Raw genomic sequence first — 24,649 nt, forward strand, 5'->3', positions numbered from 1 at the left:
CAGTTTCTTCAAAGAAACTTCTACTGCAGCTTAGCACTGCCCAAATCTGGGAGTTAAGGCAACAGAGAAGACGTGGGGGTGAGTCAGAAACAAGAGTAAAAGTGTCAGAATTTAAATAATAAAAGTTTGGGGGAGGGGGGATGATTTGGCCATTTCTTTGGATGGTGTTACAATTGTTTGCTTGAAAAATCTATTGAACAGTTATCTGTTAAAAGTGGGGAAAATTACTAATACACGAGTGTATGTAGCATGAACACAGGTTATGTTATCAAGACTTTAGAAAATAAAGTATAAAAATCAGTTCCACTTGCATTAGGAAAATGTATCTACCATCCTTGCCTGGTTCCTTGTTTGTCCCTTTTTCAGATACTTAATTCCAAACAACTTTTAGACCAAGATTATTCTCTTGAATATTTTAAGTAAGTTTTCAAGTCGGTGTCAAAGCATGCTTGATTCATTGAGAAATTTATGCATTGTAATAGTCTAGTTATCTTTTAACAAAATTGGAGTTTGTGACTTTTATGAGCCCTGAAATTTCCTTGGCACACAAAAGTTTTTGTTAGACTATGATATAAAATGGTTGTGTGGGAATCTATTCTGCGCTCCAAGGAAAGATGTGTGTTTTAGTAGCAGGAGAATTAATATATTTTGTGCAATTTAAATAAGTGTGTGATTAATTTTTTATGAGTTGCTGGCTACTGCAAATCCAATTTAGGCAAACAAAATTTGAAATATAAATGCATTAGCTGAAAATATTTAATCATAGACATAAATATGAACTTATCATGCTCATTGCTTTACACTTGCAGGTTGGCTTAAATTAATAATGCATTTTGTTGAGGGGAAGCAGAAGAGACAGGAGCACTGATCTGGTTGTGATGAGGAGCATAGAGTTGCTGGTTGCTAGCAGTAGTAGGAGACAATTTCTTCTTCTTTGCTGTTTTAGCACAGCTGACCACCCTTTTCCAAATATTGCCTCCCTGCCTGCCCCACATCCTTCTCATTCTGGAGTAGGGAGCAGTGATTTCATGAAGTCTGTTATTGCTAATACAATGCCAGATTTGCAGCAAATGTTGATGTATAATGCTAATAAAGGTGTGGGGTTTTTTTAGTCAGATTTTTTTTCCATATAGGAATAGAGTCAGCTTGTTACTAAGGTTTGTCTGATGACAATGCTGGCCAGCAATTAAAATCACAAGCAGTTGGGGTATTCCATCGTATTTGTAGCTGTTTGTTTTCCTTCTGTCAGAAATCAATGCTGCAGCAATGGAAAATAGAAAATGAAGAAACAAAAAGTTGCGTTCAAAGCTTCAGGTCAATTATATTATTAAACAATATGATTTTAAAACTTCAGAAAAAAAATCAATTATTTCCATTTCACTTCATAACCAGGAAATGGATGCAGAAAAAGCTAGCTGCACACTCTTGCAGCTACTTCACCTTCAATTATATTTCAATGTAGGTGTTTGCTGTAGGTATAGGACCCTGGTAGACAGGCTAGAGTAAATTTTTGTTAGTGAGGTGCATTGCAGTTGCAAAGCAATGAAAGCAAGTGCTGTTTGAAAGGCTGCCTGATGGGATGGATTGTGTCTGCAGCATTGTGTCTGTAAGAGTTTGATGTTTGACACTTGCTTGATCCTTCAGCAGCAATCAGGGGTTACAGAGGCAAGGTCTGCAAGCCAGGATGCAACCCAACCCTGGGGCCAACGTGTGCCACTGCAGGAAGGGTTTGTGAATCTCTGGGGAATTCCTGGTATCAGACCAGACTTCAATAAAATGCAAATATATGGCTGTAGAGAGCTTGTATTCCTTCTCACTGTGGAAAATGCAGATTTAAGGCCCAGGTAGGACTTCCTGCTTTTGTTTCAGCTGCTCATTTGATTTGTGAGGATCTTACATTTGACAAGGTACTCTTTAAATACATTCAAAACAAATAGTGTATCAGGAAAAAAAAAGTCAGGATTCATATTATGTTTTCCCTTTTTTTTTTTTTTTTTTGTCTGTGCCCTAATAAGTGTTTTCTTACTGTTACCTAGTAATAATAGATGTGTGCTCAGGGCAAAAAGAAAAGCTGAATAAATGTTATATTATAGCTTTAGTTGTCATTTTTCAAACAGAGACCAAAAAAAAAGGAGAAAATAAAAAGAATTAACTTCTTCCTGATTCTTCCCCCAGTGGCATCAAGCCACATGGCCTTGCCATGAAAAGGTCACTTAGATTTTAATGGAAATGATGGCAGCAAGTGCTTTATGTTTAAGCTCTCTCCCCCTGGTTTTCTCTGTGAGACAGCACAGGGCTGCTTTGCCTGTGGAGCCTGTTACAGCAGTGGGTGTAAAGCAGCTCAGCGAGTACCAGAGCTCTTGGGTCTGACAGAATGGGAGAATGACAGAAAAGAGAAGACAAAATCATATCTTAAGTAAGGCTTGTAGGAATATTAAATCTAACTCCTGACAAGAGATTACTCCAAACCCAGCAGCCTTGAATATGAATCATCATAATGAACTCAGCATCGAAGTGCTCCTGAAGACAGTGCAGAAGCTCACTTTTAGTAAAATCAGAGTTGCTCCCTTGCCTCTGTCTCTGACAGCACATTACTGCTACTATGTTTACTGGTACTCAAGGTTTTTTTGCTTGTATTTGTGGTTTTTGGCACTTAGGAATTTATTTTTTTAAGGGTTGCTCTGTTCCTTTTCTTCTTTTGCCCCCAAAGTGAGTCGTAAGATACAAGTTTTCCTAGAATTTTCTTTTAAACTATGAATTTTCTTTTAAATTTTTTTTTTTTGTTTGCGACTATAACATTTTTACCTAAAATTCAGTGATGGTTTTTGTTTGTGGGAGAAATGGTTTCCTTTTCCATGTGTGTTTAATTTCTGTGTGAACTTTTTAAAGAGAAGTGTTATCTGTGTGGCTTTAGTTCAATATTGAATCAATGCACTGGAAAAAGAATAGTGTTCCTAATTCATTCTCATATTGGTTTCTTCCTTGTCTTCTCATATTTAATTGTTTAATGGATCTTGCCTCTGCTTGGCTGAGATCTCTATGATGTTTACAGCTCAAAGCAGAGTCATTAAAGAAGCACAACAGCTTTATAGGAAACATATCATTACCTTACCAAGAGTACAGTCATTTTACATATTGAGATCCAGTCTGGTCCATATGGGAGCATAGCTTCAGTGCTGGTGATCCGTTTGCCTCAGGACCAATGGGTACCTATGTTCTTTGATAGGGATAGTTTAGGAGTCATGGTTTAGTTATAAGAGATTTGTAGCTGGTGGATCTTTCTTGGATACACAAACAATTTTAGAATAGCAACCCTCTGAGTGTGACACCTCGGAGCTCACATGGCCTCAAGTCTGTGATACTCAAAGAATTGTCACTAACACTGAGGCCTGGGCTGGTGCCCCCATCCCACCCCATCTCCACACTCCTTTAGGTGCAGCCTTGCCTGCTGGCAAACACAAAGGGATTTGATGTTAGCATTTCACTGAACTCAAGGGGAATTTATGATAGGTACCTTTGCACAAATACAAAAGGGCGTGCACATTATTTTATCTGTGTGCATATGAATTGATTATAGTATGAATGTTACCATCTCAAATCTATAGTTAATCATTGTTTTAATTGTAGGGAACATTATCAAATTGCTCTGTAAATATTAATTACTCAATGACTAAGTGCTGCAAAGCCCTTTTGCACCCTTATCATTGCATCCAGATCCTTTGCACCCTTACCCTCTCTAGTATTCCCAGCTTCCATGTAAATAATTTCAAATTGCTTCTAATGTGATCTTCTTTTGTATGCTTTCATCTTTGTAGCAAGTAGTAGAGTGAACTTTGTCACCAAAATGTATAAAGTTGTATTTTCACAAATTCATATTAAACCCTGCTTTCACCATTGTCTTTGATGGTGTTTCTTTAAGTAGCCAAACCACTCATTTGCAACATAAGGATAGATCTATTTTAAATAGTTTAAAAGCCTTATAGCAAGACCAGTGTCCAACCACAAAGCAGAAAATTATTATGGACTGGTAGCTGATTTGCTAAACAGAGCTGCAGCTGACAGAAGAGGGATGTCTGCAGTGCCCTGTAATTGAAATGGAATAGCAGTTACAAACAGTCCTGATAACACAGGTGGAAACACATGGGTGGGAGGCAATAGTTTGAGATGCAGTTTGATACCCTTTCTAGCAATCTGCAGCTGTACAAAGCAGTGGGTTTGTTAAATTTATTTTTGCAGATTCTGCAGGACAAAGGAGAAAATGACACAGCTCATAAATACAGATTATGCATTTTGTTGTTGGTAGCTGCTATTTTTTAGTAATACTGGGACAAAAATGTGTTGGCCCTTTGTATCAAGCCAAACAAGCAATTCTCTGTGTATCTACCATTTATTTCACATGTGTATTACTACCTGCACTCCAAGTCATTAATTAAGCGGAGTTCTCTTATGCGTAGATTTTGCTGGCAGGTTAATTATGGTTACCAGGCTACTGAATCAATAAAGGAATGAGGGAAAGAGATTGCATACCTAGAAGAAGTTGTGTGAAATTAGAAAAGGAACAGAGGGGCTATACTAAAGCAGTTTAAGGATAGTTGTCACAAGTTTGAATTTAAGCAAAAAAAATTCTTTATTTCAAGATCAGTTTGCACAAGAATATATTTTAAATGCTAATTGGAAGGAATAATAGAATAGGAATAATAAGGTTATGCTTTTCTTTCCCAGGTATTGGTAATGTTTATAAATGTATTCCCTTTCTATGCACTCATCTTAGTCTGCAAGAGTTGCATCTCTTCTGTGGAGTCTTTTGCCCTACCTGAATTTGCAGGGCTATTGAATACAATCATATACTTGCTCCTTTTCTGCAAAAAAGTATCAGAACTTGTTAGCTCACAGCCAAGACCCCTTTTTTTTTTTGTGTTTCATATACTGCTCATATCCTGTCTCACAGGGCCAGGAAGTTTTTTATATTTGCCAAAGGGATAAATATAAAGTAAACTGTTTTCAGTGGTTTTGTTGTGTTAGAATAATTTTTGTAAAAACTAATAATTAGCCCTAAAATGGTGCCTCAGACTCAGTCACTAAAGGGAAATACTTCACTGGTTACTAGCAGAAGATGCACCATTTAAAAGGAAGGGCATTGCTCAGAAATTCCTCTGTTTCTTCATTCATGCTGCCTGTGAGAAACTCTTAGATAGGATGATGGCTTCATAAAGTGCTCTAACTCTTCCTTGGCATAGATGGGGCTGAGCAGTTTTAGCTCTTGCCGTAATTTCAGACATGGCAAGAGTTGGACTGAACTGAGCACATGCTGCTCCCAATAACTTGGGAAGTAGTTATTGACAGTGGCATTGAATTCCCCCTCCTGCACAATAAAACAGTTGATTTTTTGATTATATCTCCATGCCCTAGTTCCCTGACTGACACTGGAGTTTTATGAGAAAGGAATCCAACAGATAGAAAAGGTGGTAATTTGGCAGACAGAGCTATTTCTGAGCAGTGGAATTTAACACAGAATATTCAGATTGTAAAGGTGGTAATTTGTGGTAATGCCAAGGAGTGCAAATTCACATGCTAAGCTGGGGCTGCAGTGCTCTTGTGTCCTTGTGCTCCTAGCATAATCTCTTCTAATACCAGAAGCATGAAATGGTACCCTGGGGCTCTGCAGCTGAGCTGGGTAGCCAAAATCACAGGCCTCCTCTGCTTCCAGCTGTGCTGGTTGAAAAAGCTACAGCTACCAACTGCATATTACAATGTCTTTTCTGGAGGTGTTAGTTCTCCTGACCCACCAGAGCTCAGTGAGCTACTTGGACAGGAAGTTTTTTTATATTTGCTAATATCAATAATATAAACTAATATTATGTTAGTTAAATATAATACAAACTAATTCCTTAGCATGTGTCATTTCACAGAGGCCAGGTTAAATCCTCTAGCCCTTAGATAATGTCTTTGGTGACTTGGGGTTTTCTGATGTACATAAGCAAGAGCATACTTCCATGTGCAGCCCACCTAGCAAATTTGAAGAGTCTGCTGTAATGTGATGATACACTTTGGGGCAGAAGAGATGGTAAGAGGAAGACCTTTGGTGTTCTGACTTTAAGTTATTCTTCGCTTTATAAGCCTCACCATCCACTTTGGTCATCCTGCTGGATAAGTTGCCTTTGACCCATTTGTGACCCTTAGCACTTCATCCGTCTGTGTTACTTTCCACCTTTTAATTTTTTTTTTTTCATCTATTTGAATTGAAAACATCTCAGAAGAAAGTGTTTCTGTTTTCAGAATGCCAAGCCAAGCAAAACAAAGCCCAAATCTTGTTCAGGTCCTTCAGTTTCTGCTGAAATAATTAATGAGGTTTTGTGTGAGCTGTTGCAAAGTGCCTAGAGATTCTTAGATTTGCCTACACAGTTACCATGGTGCACTTTGGCCAAATAGTTGTTTGTAAAGCAAATTTGTCTTTAATAAAAAAGGCACTGTTAAAAATCAGTTCCTGTTATTTTTCATAGAGAATTTTCCATCCAAACTGTGAGCTTAGAATTGCTGACCATCTCCTTAAACACTTCCAGGTAATAATGATACATATTCTTCCAGCTAACATATATCATTAGTTTTTGTCAAGCAAAGCTTACTTCATAGCTGTAGAAATATTATGATTTACTGGCTTCCAGCCAATCTATTAATTGCCTGCTAGTTCCTTAATGCAATTGAGGCTTTGTTTGATTTCAGTGTAAGTTATTAACTTGCTGGTAAAGGATCAGTGCCTCATAAATTGTTTTTCTAAATAACTTTACAAAGCTACAGAAGTTTAATTTTTTTAGATAAATAAGAATAAATTTGTGAGAGAGAGCTTTAAATTGCAGTTATATAAGGCAACTCTTTTGATTTGAGATATCAAATAGTAGCACCATATCTGTGTGAAGAATATCCAAGTCTCATAGATCTGTTACACCTTCCTTTCTTTGGGAGAATCTTAGTATTTTTACATGTACCAGACTGAAGACTGATTTGTTTTTGTCCTGGGCTGGCTATATGATGCTTGTATCCCCAGTTGTCTGTTCTTTTTATGCTGGATAATAAGTTTTGCACCTTTAAGGGTTTTTCTGAGAGTGAAGGGTGGGAGAGAAGAAGCACAGAGTTTGTTGTCAGAAACTGCTCTTGCTCCCTCAGCATCCTGCTCCTGGACTGTGCTGTCTGAAGACAGACAGCAGGACAGAGCTCTCCTTTGCTTTTTAGTTAGTTTTAGCTAGCTGAGGCAGAGAAGTTCCCTGGACTGTGGTTTTTCTTTTTATTTGGACCTGTTTAAACCTGGTCTGAAAAAAAAAAAAAAAAGCACCTGTGGCCCACCAGGCTGGGCCCGGGCCTGGGCCGCGGCATTTCCAGCACCAGAGGGACTGATCAGAGACTGAGTGAGCTGAGCTAGAACCCACCAAGGGGACTTTCTGAGTTTGTCATCTCTTTGGAGGAGAAAGAGGTTTTATTGTTTAATATTATTCAAATTTTTTTTGTGCTGGTGAATGCTTTGCCTGTTAAATAAACAGGTTCTTTCCACTTTTCTCCAAAGAAATCTTTTCCTGAACCAGTTAGGGGAGGAGACGCTGGGATCTGCTTTCTAGAGGAAACCCTTTAGAGGTTTTTCTCCCAAATTTGCTCTAAACAAGGACAGTTTTGTACTGCTTAGTTTGGTTTGGTTTTTTTAGTCATATTATTTTCAAATTGTAAGATCAGATGAAGAGATCTTGGGCCAGGCTTTACTTGTTGTAAGTCCATTGAGAGAATATACAATAGTTAAGGCCCTGGCTGTGTTAAAATAATTGAGACCAATAATATATTTTAATCTCTTGTTATGTATCTCATACCATTATTTTTTATTCCCAGAAGTTATAAGCTACTTTTATTAGTTTTTTTTATGTGGGAGAATAGATGGAAAACTCACCATTTTCAGAAGGAAAAAGCTGTGACTGTCTGGAAATGTCTGGGAAACATCCTTTAAGCAGGTCATGTACCTTAGGTCCTAGATCTTGCTTAGATGCCTTCTCTCTGCTGAATAAGCCAGTGGATAGGATGCCTGACTTAAGAACAGGTATCAGAGTCTTCTTGCAATGGGCCATTACTATGTTCTGTGTGAGCTGGACTCCCTGAGCGAACAGATATGTCCAGGTAGAAGGAAGTATATCAATCCATTTTCAGCTGCAACTTCAGATGAATGGAGAAGTTAAAATCTTCCAGTCAAACACAGCAGGCAAAAAGTAATGTTCTTGTCTTGTGATGTTGTATTCATCAGACTGGATGAGGCACTTGCCTGAAGCAGGGAATCACCATAGTAAGTGTCTGGCAAGCTTCTAGAATAATCTAGAAATTACTTCACCTAGTAAGATTTCTCAGGATCAAATCTGCTTGACCTTGGCTTGTTAATATGGGTTTGAGTGGGGGCTGTGAGGAGTGGGTGAAGTGGTTAAGGGGACAGAGAAGTGCATGGTGTGTACAAGAAGGCTGAGGGCAATGGTGCTTGCCATGGTGGGTACTGAAGAGAGCAGCAGTAGAAGTTGTGCTAGAAAGAGTACAGAAGAGTAAAGTGCTTGTTCTCCTGCTCTGCTCATGGCATCAGCCTGAAAGAAAAAAGCTGAGGTACCCAAAGTCACCTGTGATGAACTGGTAGCTTTTGCTTTGTCCTGCTTCCTTCTTTCTCCCTGCCCCCCAGAAAAATCCTCAGCCAAGGTCAATTGGCACTGCACACTAGATATTCATTTACAAACACTCCCTGTGGGATTTTAGCACCCACACAGGAAAGAATGACTTAAAGATGAGAACAGCTATAGAGGTGAACTCTGTTGTACCAATTTGTATAGGCTGGCTAAGTAGGGGACAGGTGGATTGCCCATCTAATGTGCACCAAAAGGAAAGATACAGGTTTGTATCATTGCTGACAGGTGGTTCTGACTGAAAAATAAACACCAAAGGAAAGCGGCTTTGGCTGAAAATTGGATTCTTAGCAGCAAGAAGTGCCTGATCTGATTGTTTGTACCTTTTTTAACTTATCTCTCCTCTTTTTTCCCCCTGGCCCTGTGACTTTCAGCCCTTTCAGTATTGCCAGTCAGTCTCTCTGTGCCTGGAAGGAACACTCTGCCCTAGTGTGGAAGCAACAGCTTCTTTTATCTTGAGTGCTGTAGTTATCTCACTTGGGCATCTCAGAGCAAAACTGATAAAGGCTGCTAAGACAAGATGGTCATTTTCAATCTTTAATAGCTTATCAGGTTTTAAAAACCTCATGAAAGAGCTGTGTGTTAGTTAAATGATGATTAATAGGGAAGCTTATGAAAAAAGATACCAATTAGTGTTTGATTTTGTAATAGTGTTAGACTTGTCTCTTTTCTCTGACTTTAATCTGTATAAACAAAAGGATCACAAGAGAACAGCATGTCTCTGCTTGTTTAAATCAACTGGAATTAGTGGCACATGCCCTTTGCAGTCGCCAAGTTAGGTGGAAGTGCTGAAAATTATTGTGGTTTTGTACCAGGATAGTCCAAGATTTAAAGCTAAGACATAAACCACTTACTTTATATCAGAAGAGTCAAACAGTCTGTGGAAAAATATAGAAACTGTAATAAAGTTACCATTTGTGTCAGAAGAGTGGGGAAAAAAGAAAAAAAAACAGTATTGTGATTATTAACTCTTGGTTATTTTTCTTTCCCAATTGTAATGCAGGTTGCTGTAGAGCGACCATAGGGGACTTTCTGCCTGGGTGAGAAGATAGTTGTGTTTACACTGCAAGTTCTCACTTGTGACAAGGTGGAGAATCCCTCTGTAGATGGAGGGTGGCCTTTTCAGGTTTTAATATTTGCCTGTCTGTAGTTTAAGCTGGCTGGACAGCAGGTTCAGATAGAAATGTAATGAATGAATATGATTCGTGCTAACAATTGTAACTATATCAGTATTTTAGAAAATATTTGCTAAAAAGTAATAGAGTAAAAAAATATGTAATTAGTGTCACAAAACAGATATTTTCAGACGTTAATGAGAAAATAGGAATTCAGGATGTAGTTTGAGATAAGTAACATCCCAAACAGAATAAGCCTCGGGATGATTAAGGAGTTAGACTTGAAATGGACAAAATTGGGATGATTCCAGGTATCTATGAAATAATAAGGCTTATTTTTGGGATATAATGCTGGCTTCTATAACACAAGACTTGGGGCGCATGTGCAGCCTGTGGGGTTGTTCAAAGGACAGTCATGATGAGGAGAAGCCTTCATCACAAGACACCACCAAAAGCCAGAAGACCCCTTAGAAACAAGCAGAGCAGGCACTGTGCAGTACAGTGATGTAGATTTCAAGAATGGAAAATAGGAGGAGATTTATGGGAAAATATTGATGAATATGTATATAAGTATATAAGTTGTGTTTGTTGATTCCTTTGTTTTTTGTACGGGAGGCAGGGTGAGAAACTCCAGCCCCCTGTACCCCGGTTGGGTTTGTACCCCGGTCGGTTTTGCTAATGCTTTATCCAAACCACTGCCAAATTATTTTTGTATCTGCTTGATTATATTTGATTGTATTATTTTTTATAAAATTGCTGCTCAATTAAAATTGTTGCTAAATTCAACTTTGTTGTTTGTTGAATTAGACATATAGAACTTTATTCATAACAGAAATAAGCTATTTGCATGTGCAGTGGCACAGTCAGATGAAGATTGCTACTAGTCTGATCAAAACAGTTCAGATTTCTATTTAGAGAAACAGGAAAAGCAGTCAAGTACCAGAAGCTAAAAGCCATACAAAATCTCAAGCTTATTCCCTATGCCATTATGAACAATTAATTTACAGAGTGCTGTCAACTAGTTGTGGGTTTTTATTTATAATGCAAATGTGCTGATGTACTCTTTCTTCACTTGCAGCTGCCCTGAGAGCTTGTGCTGATGGAGGTGCCAATCATCTCTATGACATCACAAAAGGGAGCCAGGAAAGGTAAGTCAGCAATACATTTCAAGTCATTGAAGCCATCTCTTCTCAATGAAAATAAAATGTGGAGTAGGATCTGTTCAGTTACTTAAGTAGCTGCTTCCTCTGTGCATGGTACTTTAATGAACTGTGGCATGTAGTATAATATTTTCTCCGCATTATCCTAAATTTTTATTCTCAGCTCCAATTTATAAAAACACAGATAGTCTGAAACATCATTTTCTCTGAAGCCCACTGGTCTTTTTTCCTCTTGAAAGCTCTGCTCTCAGTCTGTCTTATTTTGTGCATCCATCAGAGTTAGGCCTCTAAAAAAATTTGCTGTGTCCCTAGCAAGGGTTGCCTAGAGGAGCATCTGATGCTTGTCACCATGAGCTGAAACAATGTCCTCTTCATTTTTCATGAGGCCTTAAAGGAAATCTACTTACTTAGACTTCCTAGGAAGTTTTCTTTGTGAATTATTTTTAAATAACATCAGGGCATTATAAATGACCAAAGGCAAGTACAGACACTATCTATAAATGTGTACACTAGGTGAGGAAATATGACTGAAAGAATATGGTCTTGTTTTCTGCAGTGACATTTAAAATTGTAAAACATCCAAGTTTCTGCAGCTGAGGTGTTGAGCAGGAGTTGTGATGAAAAATACTTCATTCAAATTATTTGTTATTGTTGTAGTAGAACCATGAAACACTGTACAAACTTAGCTTACTACAGATTCTTTTTGCTTGTATTTAGGATTTTCAGGTATTTTGAACAAGAATTCCTAAATAAGTATTTTCATAAAAGTGAATTGATACACTAACTCTTGGAGCAAAGGAATGAGAAAGGCATCTGATAGAACTTACAAGCTTATGAACAGTTTTACTCATACAGCAAAATCTGACACATAGTTTGCTTTTCATCTCATGGAAAGTGTATGACAGGGACAAGAGGATGCTCAGTTTCCTCCTCTCCTTCAGAAAAAAAGACAAGCGTTAGAGAGGAAGGCTGTAGTCCAAAAGTAAAAATTAAAGTAAAAATTTCTTCCTTGGTCACCTGTGAGAAGTTTACCTAAAGTTCTACAACTGCCAAGACTGGAGTCTGGGAAGCACTACTGTTGTAGACTACGTTTTATAAAATTTTATTTGTCCTTTTCTAGTAGTTGCTCACAGAGCCATGGAAAGAAAACAGGCAGGTGTCTGTTTGAATTCAAGACCAACTTGCAGCAAACAGTTCTCTTTGATAATAGTGATGCTCTCCAAATAACAGCATTTGAGAGCATTTGCTTTACCTTCTCTGGTAACCCATTCATCTGTTCTGCACATATTTATGTTTGTATTAAATAAATATAATTCAGGGGAAAATGAATGATTGTACTTTGACTTAATAGTCCTTTCAGTCTTACATATTTGGCCCTTGGAGCATTCTTTTTCTCTATCTTTCTTCTTCTCATCTTGATTGCTTTGGTTGGGTATATTTTACCTTCAAAGGAGTTCTTTTGAAACTCAAAAAAGGAGTGCATAATTTGGATTTTTGTCTTTAAAGAAATCATTCTGCTGGAAAGAATATCCATTTACTTCTCTGAAGTATTTTTTCTTTAAATTCCCTGTCCATTATTATTAAAGAGCTGTCTGCTCAGACAGTACTGACATACTAATAATTTTTAATGCTGTCTTAACATTTTAAAACTATACTTTATTCAAAACCTTGATATCTAACTGTGTTGTATCAAAACCTAAAAAAATAATAGTCCTTTTATTTTAAGGATATTATAATATACAACAGATATAAATAAAGAATTTGGTTGATATTTTGGGCTTGATTCTCAGTGACACTAAATTTTATGGAGAATCCTTTAGAATGGGAAATAGTCATAACACTTTGGGAAAAGAATAGCTTGCAGTATGGTGCTCTTGTACTGGAGATAAGTGCTGTGTACTGGTGCTCTTCCTTTGGAGATAAGTTCATATTAGAGATTCACAGAATAGGTAAAGTTGGAAGGGACCACAGTGGATTGAAGAAGCCCTTCTTGTCTTTGACAGCCTTGACCATCTTTAATTCCAGATGGGTCTTGACCATCTTCATCTCATTTATACTCACTGTGACAACCTCCCTGTATTCATTCCAAGTGTCCTGACACTGATTCTATTTTCTGACTGTAATTTTCCATATTTCCTGCCTACACTCAAGTAATGACAGGAGTTCCTTGATCATCCACAGACCTCTTCCCCCTTGACCTGATTTCTTTCTCACTGGGATGCAGCATTCTTGGGACTGGAGGAAGTGATCCTTGAATATCAACCAGCTCTCTTAGCCTTCTATTTCCTGCAGGCCTCATTCCCATGGCATTCTTCCAAGAAGATCCCTGAAGAGGCTAAAGTTAGCTCTTCTGAAGTTCATGGTTACAATCTTACTGCCCTGCTTCCTCCTTCCCCAGACTGAACTCCACAGTCTCATGGTCACTACAGCCAAGGCTGTGCTCATCATTCACGTCTCCAACAAGGTCTTCTCTGTTTATTAGTATGAGATCAAGCAGAACACCATTCCTTGTGGGATCATTTACTTCTTCTGTCAGGAAGTATTCATCAAGGCTTTCCAGGAACCTCCTGGATGGTTTGTGCCTCACTGTGTTGTTTCTCCAGCAGATGTCAGGGTAGTTAAAATCGCCCACAAGAACCAGGGCCTGTGACTTTGAGGCTGCTTCGAGCTGCCTGTAGAAGGCCTCGTCAACCTCCTCCTCCTGCCCAGGCAACCTGTAGGAAACACCCACAACAGCATCACCCTTACCAGTCTGTCATTTTATCCAAGCTCATAAGCCCTCCATTCCCTCATCATCCTCACCAAGACAGAGCTCAATCCATTCCAAGTATTACCTCATTCATAAAGGGCAACTCCACTACCACACCTTCCCAATCTCTCTCCTAAATAGTGTATAGCCCTTCATGACAACATTCCAGCCGCAGGAGTTATCCATCTCCATAATCACAGTGGGATCTGTGACTACACACAGATCTATCCTTCCTCTGGTTTGTTTCCCATACTGTGTGTGTTGACATTTTATAGATGTTGGAACTTTATAGAGGTATTTGATTGTGTCCATATCCCAGAGGGATGATGCATAGTCTTTCTACTGCTTGTGTCTTTGGATGCTTGTGTTTAATCCATTTAATTCCCTCTTAAGTCTCCTTTTGCTGCTCCCATGGTTGCTGTAGTTCTTCTTTTGAGCAATTCTTTAACTTGAGGGCTGAACAATTCTTTAACTTGCTTTTCATTATGTTGGCCCATGCCAGTGAATGAAAAGCAGCAAAGGGTGATTCAAGAGCCCCCCACCTCCATCTATTTCCTATTTCTCCACTGATATCTTGACTTGCTTTTGTGCTAAACCCATCAAGCAAAGGAAGTTCACACCTTCCTCTCTATAGCATTGCACAGGCTAACACAGCAATGAGACTTTATGTCATGGGTTTAACATATGTAAGATGTTATCTGTCTTCCTCTGGTTTTGTGGTGTCATTTTTATGACATTTTTATATTGGTTTTGCCATTTTCTCAAAAAATCTGACTTGCAATTACTTTCGTTTAAAAACAAACCTGTCCAAGAAAACTTTAATTTTTGTAAGTGCTAACAAGGAGAAACCATGCCAGGTTTTTTCAATAATATATTAAAACAAATTTTCTTTTAGAGCATGAGGGCTAAGAGGAATAACCAAAAGGGGAGAATAACTTTCCCTTAAAGAGGCTGGTCCTTGGGACCTGTCAGTACTGGGGACATGGGAAAGGCAGGAGTGGAAAAGGACTGAATGCTGGTGCTTTTCCCTCTCTGACTCTACAGCCCAGAAAAGTTATTTTCCTTACGCTGTTAACACCAGTTCCCACTTAGAAATAAGGATTACTGCTAAACCATTCTTGATTGCTAAACATCTGTTACTAATCAGAGTTACAGGTGAGTTGCTGATCTTTATGGGTTCTTTGCTGTGCCGCATTCTGTCTGTCTTGCCTGTCCAATTTTGAGTTTTCTTGAATCATTATGAAGCACTGCTTTCCACTTCAGCATTAAGCAGTTGTTTATCTGTATCACACTGCAGAACTTGTTTCTCAACACCTTGTGATTACATCTCAGGACATTGATTAACCTGGGTGTCACTGGCTTTGGGGTATACAAAGGTGAAAATGCATTGAAAACTATCATCACGTTGGAACTTTTAAAACCAATGCCTTGGATACTGTTTCCCAGAGAGGTATCAAATCAAATGTGTACTCAGGTTTTGCAGTGTTAAGAGCATCAGGTCAAAGAGGGGAGTGGTGAGCTCTACAAGAGGAAGGATAAACCAATCATGAAAAATACTGTGTTTCTGGAGTTCTGGTTAGTATTTCAGACTGACTGTGTGACACTAGCTGGCTTGCCTGCAGTCACAGAGAACATCACTTTCACTAGCCTTTCAGTTTCTCTCTGTGAGCTGTATAAAATGTAAGAGTAGCAGTAAAATTGGAAAATGGTAACATTTTCTACATATTAAACATAAATGAGGTGAACTCAGGTAATGCATGAAAATGCAGCTGCTACTATACAGTTCTTCTCTGAACTGGCTCTAAATGCAGGCAGCTTCAAGAAGCTCTATGGGAGTTTTTAAAAATTAGGAAAAAAATTTGTAGACATTTCCAGTTGATGCAGCAGCTAAATTTCAAATACAGACCTCAAAAATATCTTTTTACAATCAACTTATATCTTTGAAATCCCTGTCATGATGCAATTCCACTTCAGCTTTAGCTTGCCTAACTTCATCCATCCCCAGGCAGAGCTCTGTGCACTCCAGCTTCTCTCTTAAGGAAAGGGCAACTCTTCTTCTCCACCCTCCTATCCTGTTCTTCCTAAAAAGCCTGCATCCCCTCATTGCAACACCCAGTCATATCTCTGTGATCCCAACAAGATTGTAGCTCTGCAACTCTCTTTGTTTTTCTCCCAAGCTGCCTGCATTTTTCAGGGGGTTTATTTTGCATCAAAGTTTGAAAGCTAAACAAAAGTTCAACATTTGAATAGGAAAACTAAGCTAATATAACTTCCATGAGGAAAGGTAGCCATCATCATATATTTGCCTGCATGAAAAGTGGAAAGATGAATCGTAGTGTCTGGATATTTTGACAGCTTCATGTGTGCATTTTAGAAATTAGTGAGGGTTAGTAGTGCCTTAGCTACTTCAATTGGCTATTTATAGGTTACACTGAATTTGACTAATCTAAGAACCAGTGCCTCCATTGACAAGACAACCAAAAGAGAAACCTCTGGACAACAGCTAGCAAAACCCATCTGCAAAATGAGATCTATTTTTCCTGAATAATCTTCTACTCGTGGAAAAGTGTGTCCCTAATAAGATTATTAGACTGAGAAATTCATACATTACTGTGTTCCATATTGGCCTAGAAATAGAGTACTTATGAAGGTAATTAGCCATTGACATTACTTAATGTGCAGTTGAGAGGAATTCTTTGCTTGAACTCTTCAGATTAAACTGAGTATTGTTTTTAAGACATCTTATATTCAGGCAAAATTTAGGGCACTGATGCAGAAAACCCTGAATGAGATTATCTGAGTATAGAGTTCTACATGAGGAGTCCAATGATCCTTTCTTGTCTTTAAAACCTGTTCATTGTATGATTTGGGGAGGATGTGAGACAGTTATACTCATGAAGTTTTTGCTTTATACATGTTGATATGAGAATATGTTTTAGTACTGTTAAAAAAAAAAAAAAGAAACCTCTGAAACTGTGAAGTCATAGCCAGCCCCTTTGCTGCTAGTAGTGAAGAAGTCTTTGATTTGAGGGATTACAATCCAAAAGCCAAGAAAGTTGGAAGCTCAGGCAGTGCTTCATTCGTCAAATGGCTTAAAGGAGATCTTTTACATCAGACATCTTTGCCTGACATAAAAACTATAGCAGTGTTCAAAGATCAAAATTGGAATCTTGTGTTTATCCTAATAAATTCTTCAGGAGTGATCAGAAAAAAAAAAAAACAAAAACCATCGCCCTATCCACAGTTTCCTCCTTTAGGAAATACCTGACTTGGGATCCATTTAAAAAGTTTTAGAAAACAGCCAGGCACCAACAAATTTAAAGAAACCAAAGAAATCTATCTCTTAGTGTTTGGAAGGATTAATACATTTGAAGTTACATAATGTGTTTGCTTCTGGTAATACAGATGAGAAAGTCTCAAGCTACCTCAGTATCATGTAATTTTTTGCTTTTTGCATTTATATCTTCAATATTACTTCAATATCATATATTACTTTCACTCGATTGCATTTTCAAATACATTTATATTCCAGTAGCTATGCACTGTTAAGTCAAGATTTCTTTCAGACACAGTGAAGAGTTGAGGTAGCAAGGCATGAATATCATGAAATATGCATAGTTTCAGTCCTCAATTTAAACCAAAATTAGCTTCCTGTATTGGAAGGGGTTTCCTGAAAGTATTAGGGCAATAACATCACTAGGCATATCAGACTTTTTTTGGTCTCTGAATCAAACGCTTACAGAAATTATGAAAGTTGGAAATCACTGGTCTATTTTTTTTTTTACTGCTAGGTTCATCTTCATATTAAACAGCTGTATGAGTCAGACCCAGGACTATGTATTCTTCTGGAGTAAAGAAGTTATTTTTATTCACCTTATCATCTTATGCTGTAAAGAAAAATCTGGGAGCCACACAACCACTGGTTGGGATTCACTTGAGAATTTTAGGAGGGGCAGAACTACTCTTTTGCATATCACAAGAAGTGGAGATATATTTTGAGAGAGACACCAGCAATTGGGTTTACTTGGAGGTGCTTTTAAGTGAGCTTACTGCATAAACCATAACAGAAAATGGGCAAGTTTTTTGGTTTTTTTTATCATTTCCTCAAACTGAAAATCAAATGGGAGATAATAATAAAACATTTTGTCTTACAAGTATTAGCAGTATCTAGGTGAGATTAAATTACTCTTCATGTTGAATTTCTATTCTTTTGCTAGTCAAGATGGTAACTGTAGAATCATAGTAATATTTATGACTGAAACCCAAGAAATTTAGAACTCTAATAGAAAGAAGGCTTGGTAGCATCATGCCCTTGTAGAATCTTTGAAATGGCTGGCTGTTCATCCCTGAGGTACATGTGTGTATGTAGATGTATGAATGCCTTGTTTCTTTTATGTCAGGAGACAGTGGGAGTAAGTACCTTACTACAGGAATATGCTTTCTTTACAGGAGAAGAGTAGAAAAGAAAAAGCAGTGCTCAGTAGAACATCTGAGTTCAAGATGATGATTCACAAGAGGCAGATGTTGATGTACCAGGTTTTGTGTAGAACAAGAGTGAAAGTATTGTCTACAGGTTCAAGTGGAGAACTGAGAACCAAGACTTTTATTTTGTTCCTTTATTAATTTGCTCAAAGTCATGCATTGAGTAACAAAATTATCTCACATTCTCAGTTAGTCAGCTTTAAAATTCAGGAAAATAGTTCCTAATAATAAATGAAATTCTCTCCTCATTCACATTATCTCATCAGAGTTTCTGATACTTCCTTTTTAAAAGATGAGCCTATCAAAGGGCCAGGTACCATTCCTCATGAGATCAGTATTTAATAATGAGTAGTAAGTCCTGGGTGGAAGCAGACTTGATCTCCATGAGAGCTCGAGGGATCTTCATGCTTTGGCATAAATCCACTGATTTTTTTTCATTTTTCGCATACCTCAAGATATTCAAAGATGACATTAGGACCCTGTTTCAGTCACTCAACAAATACTAAGCATGAATCTCTTCTTTTTTGAATAATTCTAATCTTTCTTAGGAGTAGATAAGAAGGACCAAGACATAAGTCTGGGGAGATGGAGTGATGAACAAATACAAAACAGGTGAACAGTTCAACTTCAGAAACAAGGTCTCCTGGCTGCAAGTGATGTGTTTTGCCCATAAAACTGCTCTGTCCCAGTAAGAGCACCATAAAGCAAGTTTAAATTTCCAACCAGGAAATCAAAGGGTCATGATTTGTTCAGAACAGTAGTTCTAGAGAGAGAAAAAAAAAAAAAAAGGCAGGGTAAAAAAGGGGCTAAGAAAAGGAGAATAAAGGGACACTTTCAATTAATCCCAGGTCTTTCAATCAGAGGGTCTGTACTGCTTCATTGTATTCTTCAAACAGCTGCATCTCTGCCCCTAGTGTACTGTAAGTAGAGGAATGTCATTGCCATCTGGGTGATTTCTGGCTTTATGACATGGTAAAAATCATTTATGGCCACCCCAATGCTAGAGGTTAGGACTTTTCAGAGATAAAATACCCGTGCATTGAGTCACATCTGTAGCAAGCAGCTTGGAAAAGACTTCTGAGCTGGCTAAAGAGTACTCAGCACTTTATAGTGCTCTGGTCTGTTGTGCCTAAGGAGTAATTCTCAGGATTCAGGAGAAGCTGGCTTTGAGTGTAGTGTTAGGGTGAAAAGTATGCCTTTGCTTCCTTTGTATCTCTGACTATCAATAGAAATTAAGGATTAAGCCAGCAATGCTTCCTTTTATGGAGCAATGCTTTCTACGGATGTTTGGGGCAGTCTGGGGACTGAGAGTTTTCCTGTTCTTGAAACAAAGCAAAACTAGAAAGTTCTTACAAGCCTCAAACCAAGCTGGGTCTTGGTGCAATAGTACTTGTAATTTAAAATGTAAAGTACTGATTTTATATTGCACATGTCAAGAATGATCTTAAATTTGAAAGAAACTCTGTTAAGACCTGAGAAGAATGCCAAGAGCAGTATTCAATTAGGGAGCACAGAAATCCATGTGCTATCAGTGCCTTAAAATGAATGCATGTTAACAACTGACCTTGAAGTTGACTAATCTGCTCTGTTGCACTTCAGACATTTAGGGAGGAATTACTAGTGCTATAGCACCCATTCTCTTTTTTGGTTTTTGTTTTTGTTTTTTTTCATAGCCTGGAAAATGTTGGGGAAGAGCAGGTATAGTCCTTTGCAGTTGACTTCAAATTACAGTATATTGCCTAATGGGACTGAACACAAAAAATACCCATAGATAAATTATTCAGATTAGTTTTTGCCATCTCTAAAATGTTATTTTAGTAAACTTATTAGTGATTGTTGAAGCATAAATATATTCTGGGTGTTTATTGCTTGGTTTTCTTTCCTATTCTCTTTCTTCAGTAGACTCTGCTCTCTTTCTATAAATATGTGAATGCCAGAAGTTCTGACTTTTAACATTTTGCAATCAAATGGACACTTTTATTTTCAGAACAGAAGATTCTATTCTTCAAATCTGTTTAAATTTAGTGTTAGTGAAGCCAGAAGCTTACGAAAGGGAGGACTTTATGTATTGTAGACTATGATGAGAAGTAAAACTTGACAATATAAATACATTTATTTTTCTTAGTTGTTCTGGTAAGATTTGTTTTTAAATCTAATTGTATTCCAAGAGTGGTTTCATTTTACAAATGGACTCTTTTCATATTTTCATTCGAAAATGTTTTATGCCACAGTTGTTTTCACAGAAAATGCTATCAAGAACAAGGAACTGTTCTAAAACTGTGATCAAGGCTGCATTTTACTGTTGATAACTGAGCATATTTAATAAATTTACTTTTTAGGGTCCAGAGATGAATACCTACCCTGTGCCTCTTCTGACAAGGCTAAACTATAGAGCAAAAACTGCAGAACCAGTTGCAAAGCCGTCCTCATGAAGGGTTGAGCATCAATTAATTGCTGGTTGATGGAAAGTTGGACTAGATAAGGTTGCCAGTCAACCCAGCAAATTCTGTCATTTAAGACAGGAGGGTTAATCCTTATTAAAAAAATTTGAGCTCTGAGCTGTCACAGAATAAGTTTTGTTCTGCTGCCAGAAATAACTTGCTCAAGCATGTGGATAATGTGTACAGTGGTACCTCCAAAGCTGCTCTTGGATACACTTATATTACCAGAAACTCAAATCTTCTTCAACTAATAGTTCATACAAAAATCACACTCTTGAGTGTGTACACTCTTCTCCAACCACCATACTACTGGCCTTATTTAGATAACAGCCTCTGCTCCATTCTTGCAAAATGGTGGAGGAAAAAATCTTGTAATGCTTTGAGTTAGTTGTGTTAAATAAAAAAGGAGGTAAATTGCTGTCTCTTGCATACAGACTTTAAAAAAAAAGTTTTAGTCAATATAACTAAATGTAGTGAATGTCAGTTATAGAGAAATGTAGAGAATTCTGATTTTTGAGCAAAGGACGAAAGATCTATTTTTGATAACAGATAAAATTAAAATACATCAGGCAATAATGTTAAAAGATAGTCAAAAGCCTGTTGGAAATTGTGTAAGCTGTACAGAAATATCTTGCAGACTGATCCCAAATAAATGAACAGAATAATGTCTAATCATGCAGCAGATAGATTAGATCCAAGGTTACAGTGTCTTAAAATTAATGGAAATGAATCAAGGTTCACTGGGGTTGTGTTTTGATGCTTTTCTGCCTGTGTGGGACATACCACACGAGCAAGTCTAGAGGCTATTTGCAAATGGGTTTTGGTGTCTCTGCAGGAGCCTGGACCAGTATCAGCACATCCTTCAGCTCTGACTCATTAACTCAGCTATGAAATAGGGAGTGTTTCAACTCAAATATGCACTAAGGCACTAAGATGGTTTCTGATACCAGTGTGAGCATCTCCTGTGTGCTGTGGGCATTGCCTTTACTTGCAAATATTTTCCATTCTTATCTTTTTGTAAGCACTTGTGTACATATCAGCACCTCAGGAAAGATTAGCCCTGCAAGGATGTGAATAGAAGAGTGAACTTCAGAGAGGTGAGAGAAAAGAGCAGTAGATAAAGGGCTGGACAGCAGCTCTAGCACACCACTAAAATACCTGTATGTTGCAACACAATCTGAACATGGAAACATTCAGAATAAAATTACATCTGTCCTGCACTAGTTCTTTTTAGCTCAAATAGGGGCATGTGTATGTACTGTACAAAGAAATTATGGAAGTGAGCTAAGGAAGAGACACATTCAGCTTCTATTGGCTTTGGAGTGATGTCCTTGTTTGTTCCTCTGAGTACCGAGGAATATTGAACTCATTACAAAATAAAAAGGGTCAGACAAATAATACTAGAGAAAAAATACAGCTGAACGTGTTTGAAAGTTATGTTTCATTCTAGAGAGAGAAGAAACAAATCAAGACTGACCACTGACTATCTTGGTGGGCACACAGCATGAAGATCCTGTAGAAATTAGATTGTGGCTTTTTTCAGGATTTTGAAACTAACCTGGTGAATTAGGTGAACTGCAATTCCATGCAAGTTTGTCAGTCTTGTTATCTTTTTTGCTGTTACTTAGGTATTTTTCTTTATTGTCACAACAAATAGATGGGGCCTATGCTTGTTGAATAGGGATGAGGATCGCCTTTAGTACAAATTCAGGATGTTCTGTTGACTTAATTGGTAACATATTAAGCACTAGATGCCTAAGCAATTATACCCTCTCTATGTATTGCCCTGAATTCTTGCATTATAACTAATGTTTTACATAATGCATCACTTCTCCATGGGGATTGCAAGCTGGGAAATCACCACAACTGGATCTAATGTTTTCAGCAACCTGGTATTGTTTCAACAACCTGCGAAATGGATGGAACAATAGCAAGAGTTCTACTGTTCTTTATCAGTAACCACATATTCCAGAGATTGGGATATGATCCATTTTAATCCCTTTTGATTAAAAAAAAAAATCCCAAACCAAACAAAAAAATCTTTTTACTGTGTAAATATTGTTTGAGCATCTATTACTCTGATTCCAGCATTGGCAATAGTTGGAAGTTTTTACTGCTTACTGTATGTGAAGCAACTTTGAGATGCCCACAGAGTGATCAAAATATTTAGATTATTTAAAATAGTAGCAGTAAGATCAGGAATGAAATTAATCCTGTAGCAATAAATTATTCTTGGTCTAAGAATAATTCTTGGTTTATTCTTGGTTTAACTCTTGAGGGATATCCCACCTACACAGAGTGCATAACTCTTAAACTGCCTGGCTTTCCCTGGTGTTTAAGAAATACCAGCTGGAATGAGTTTCTCTCTTTTGAAGTAAAGCTGAGTGGGGAGTTGAAGGTACTCACATCACTAGTGACTAATGGGGATGTGTAGATAAGATGTTTTGTATCACAGAGTACACATGTGCATGCAGTTTGCTCTTCATTTTCTCCAGTGTTTTGATCTCTGTGTAAAAGGTATCTGGCAAATTAAAAAAAAGAATAGAAGCAATAAAAAACCATATAGCTCATCCCCTTCATTTGTTCATTGTAAGTGTTTTGCACAAGTTAGAGTGACTATCTAAGTGAAAGGAAATGTAGGGGTTTGCAGCTTGAGACTAGATTAACTCATTGGTCTGGAGAGACCTAATAGGATACCAGTGAATAAGATTGATAACGATCAGCAGGTTACAAAAGGTGTATTTTTAGGGTGCTTGATGTATGAGGCAATGACAGAGGGAATAGCAATGGTAATGGATAAAAGTGTGTGCCTTTGGACTTCCCCTTTTTCCTTCAGCATAAAAAAGAGACTGGTATGCAGGTGTAGCTCAAAATATTTTCTATGAGACCAGTAGGATTTTTAGGTCAGCTTTTGTTGTTTCAAGGGTTTTTTTAAGCTTTTGAGCGGGTAGTAGTGATTGATTGATTGATTGATTGATTGATAGTTTCTGCAACTGGTGTGTGTTACAAGTCCAATGACGTTCATTGTTCAGTGGTGGGCATGCAGCTGTGGGCCAGAGCAGTGCCTGTGGCTGTCATTCCCTCTGCACAGAAGCAAGGCCACTCTACAAAGACTTGGAGTCAGAGTCTTTATGCACCAATGCAGCAGAACCCTGAATATCTCTGTTTCTTTCTCAGCAGGGTTTTTGCCTTGGTGTTAGGTGTATCTAAATAGGTTAGGGACAGACATAATCGAAAAAAGGCAAAAATTGGAAGGGAGAGAGAAAAACAGGGCACAAGGAAAAAGATGGGAAGGGAGTGGAAATGTTTTTGATACTAAAGCTGAGAAGGAGAAAAGTGTCTGGAAGAAACCTAGCTAATGACTCCAGTGGAGCAACTTGTTGTTCTGTAACAAGAAAGAAAGAAACACTTTACTGTTTTCCTCTGCAAGTTCCAGCAGTATCCGTGGGAGGATTGATGTTCTCTAATTTTGTAAGCTGTAGCAGGGGTGTTAAATATTGGTGACAGATCAGATTGGAATCGTGCACATAAAGGTATTTTGAGTAGTGAGAGAAAGACAGGCTGTCCCAAAAAGACACCTGAAAAGACTCAGTAAAGAATTCAGTGCCTTTTTCTTTCTTTTTTGCTAAAACATCATCTGTGAGGTTTGACAACAAATGGTTGTAATTAATGAAGTGACAGATGTGGAGGTCAATATCTCTTCTTTCTGATGCATTCAATTGTAGGAAAAAAAGGAAACTGTGCATAAGGTTATTTTGGGGTGGTTTTGTACAGGAGGGAATTGTATGAGGAGCATGCATGGCTTGATGTGATTTTTAGTTCTCAGAAGGAATTCTCAGGATGATGAGGAATCCATTTTGAGGAGTTAACATTCCTAGCAAGTGAGTTACTGGACTAGCACCTGCTCTGCAAGCACCAGTCTGTTCTGATTGGCACCAAGGGGCCAACATGAATCCATTGTAGGATGCTTTGCAGCAAAGCAATGAAAGGAGTTGTACAAGCTGTGGTT

The 24,649-nt window shown here is 37.9% G+C and overlaps 1 protein-coding gene across 2 annotated transcripts in view; it reads left to right on the forward strand.

Moving 5' to 3' along the window:
• TPK1 (thiamin pyrophosphokinase 1) overlaps window positions 1–24,649 on the forward strand; it is a 302,955-nt gene that overhangs the window by 105,067 nt on the left and 173,239 nt on the right. For both annotated transcript variants that reach the window (XM_059478894.1, XM_059478901.1), the window contains one exon: window positions 10,887–10,956. In XM_059478894.1, coding sequence (XP_059334877.1) covers window positions 10,887–10,956 — 70 coding nt within the window. The remainder of the gene's footprint in view (window positions 1–10,886; window positions 10,957–24,649) is intronic.

The sequence above is a fragment of the Ammospiza nelsoni genome, chromosome 1, assembly GCF_027579445.1.
Source record: "Ammospiza nelsoni isolate bAmmNel1 chromosome 1, bAmmNel1.pri, whole genome shotgun sequence".
Lineage (NCBI taxonomy): Eukaryota > Metazoa > Chordata > Aves > Passeriformes > Passerellidae > Ammospiza > Ammospiza nelsoni.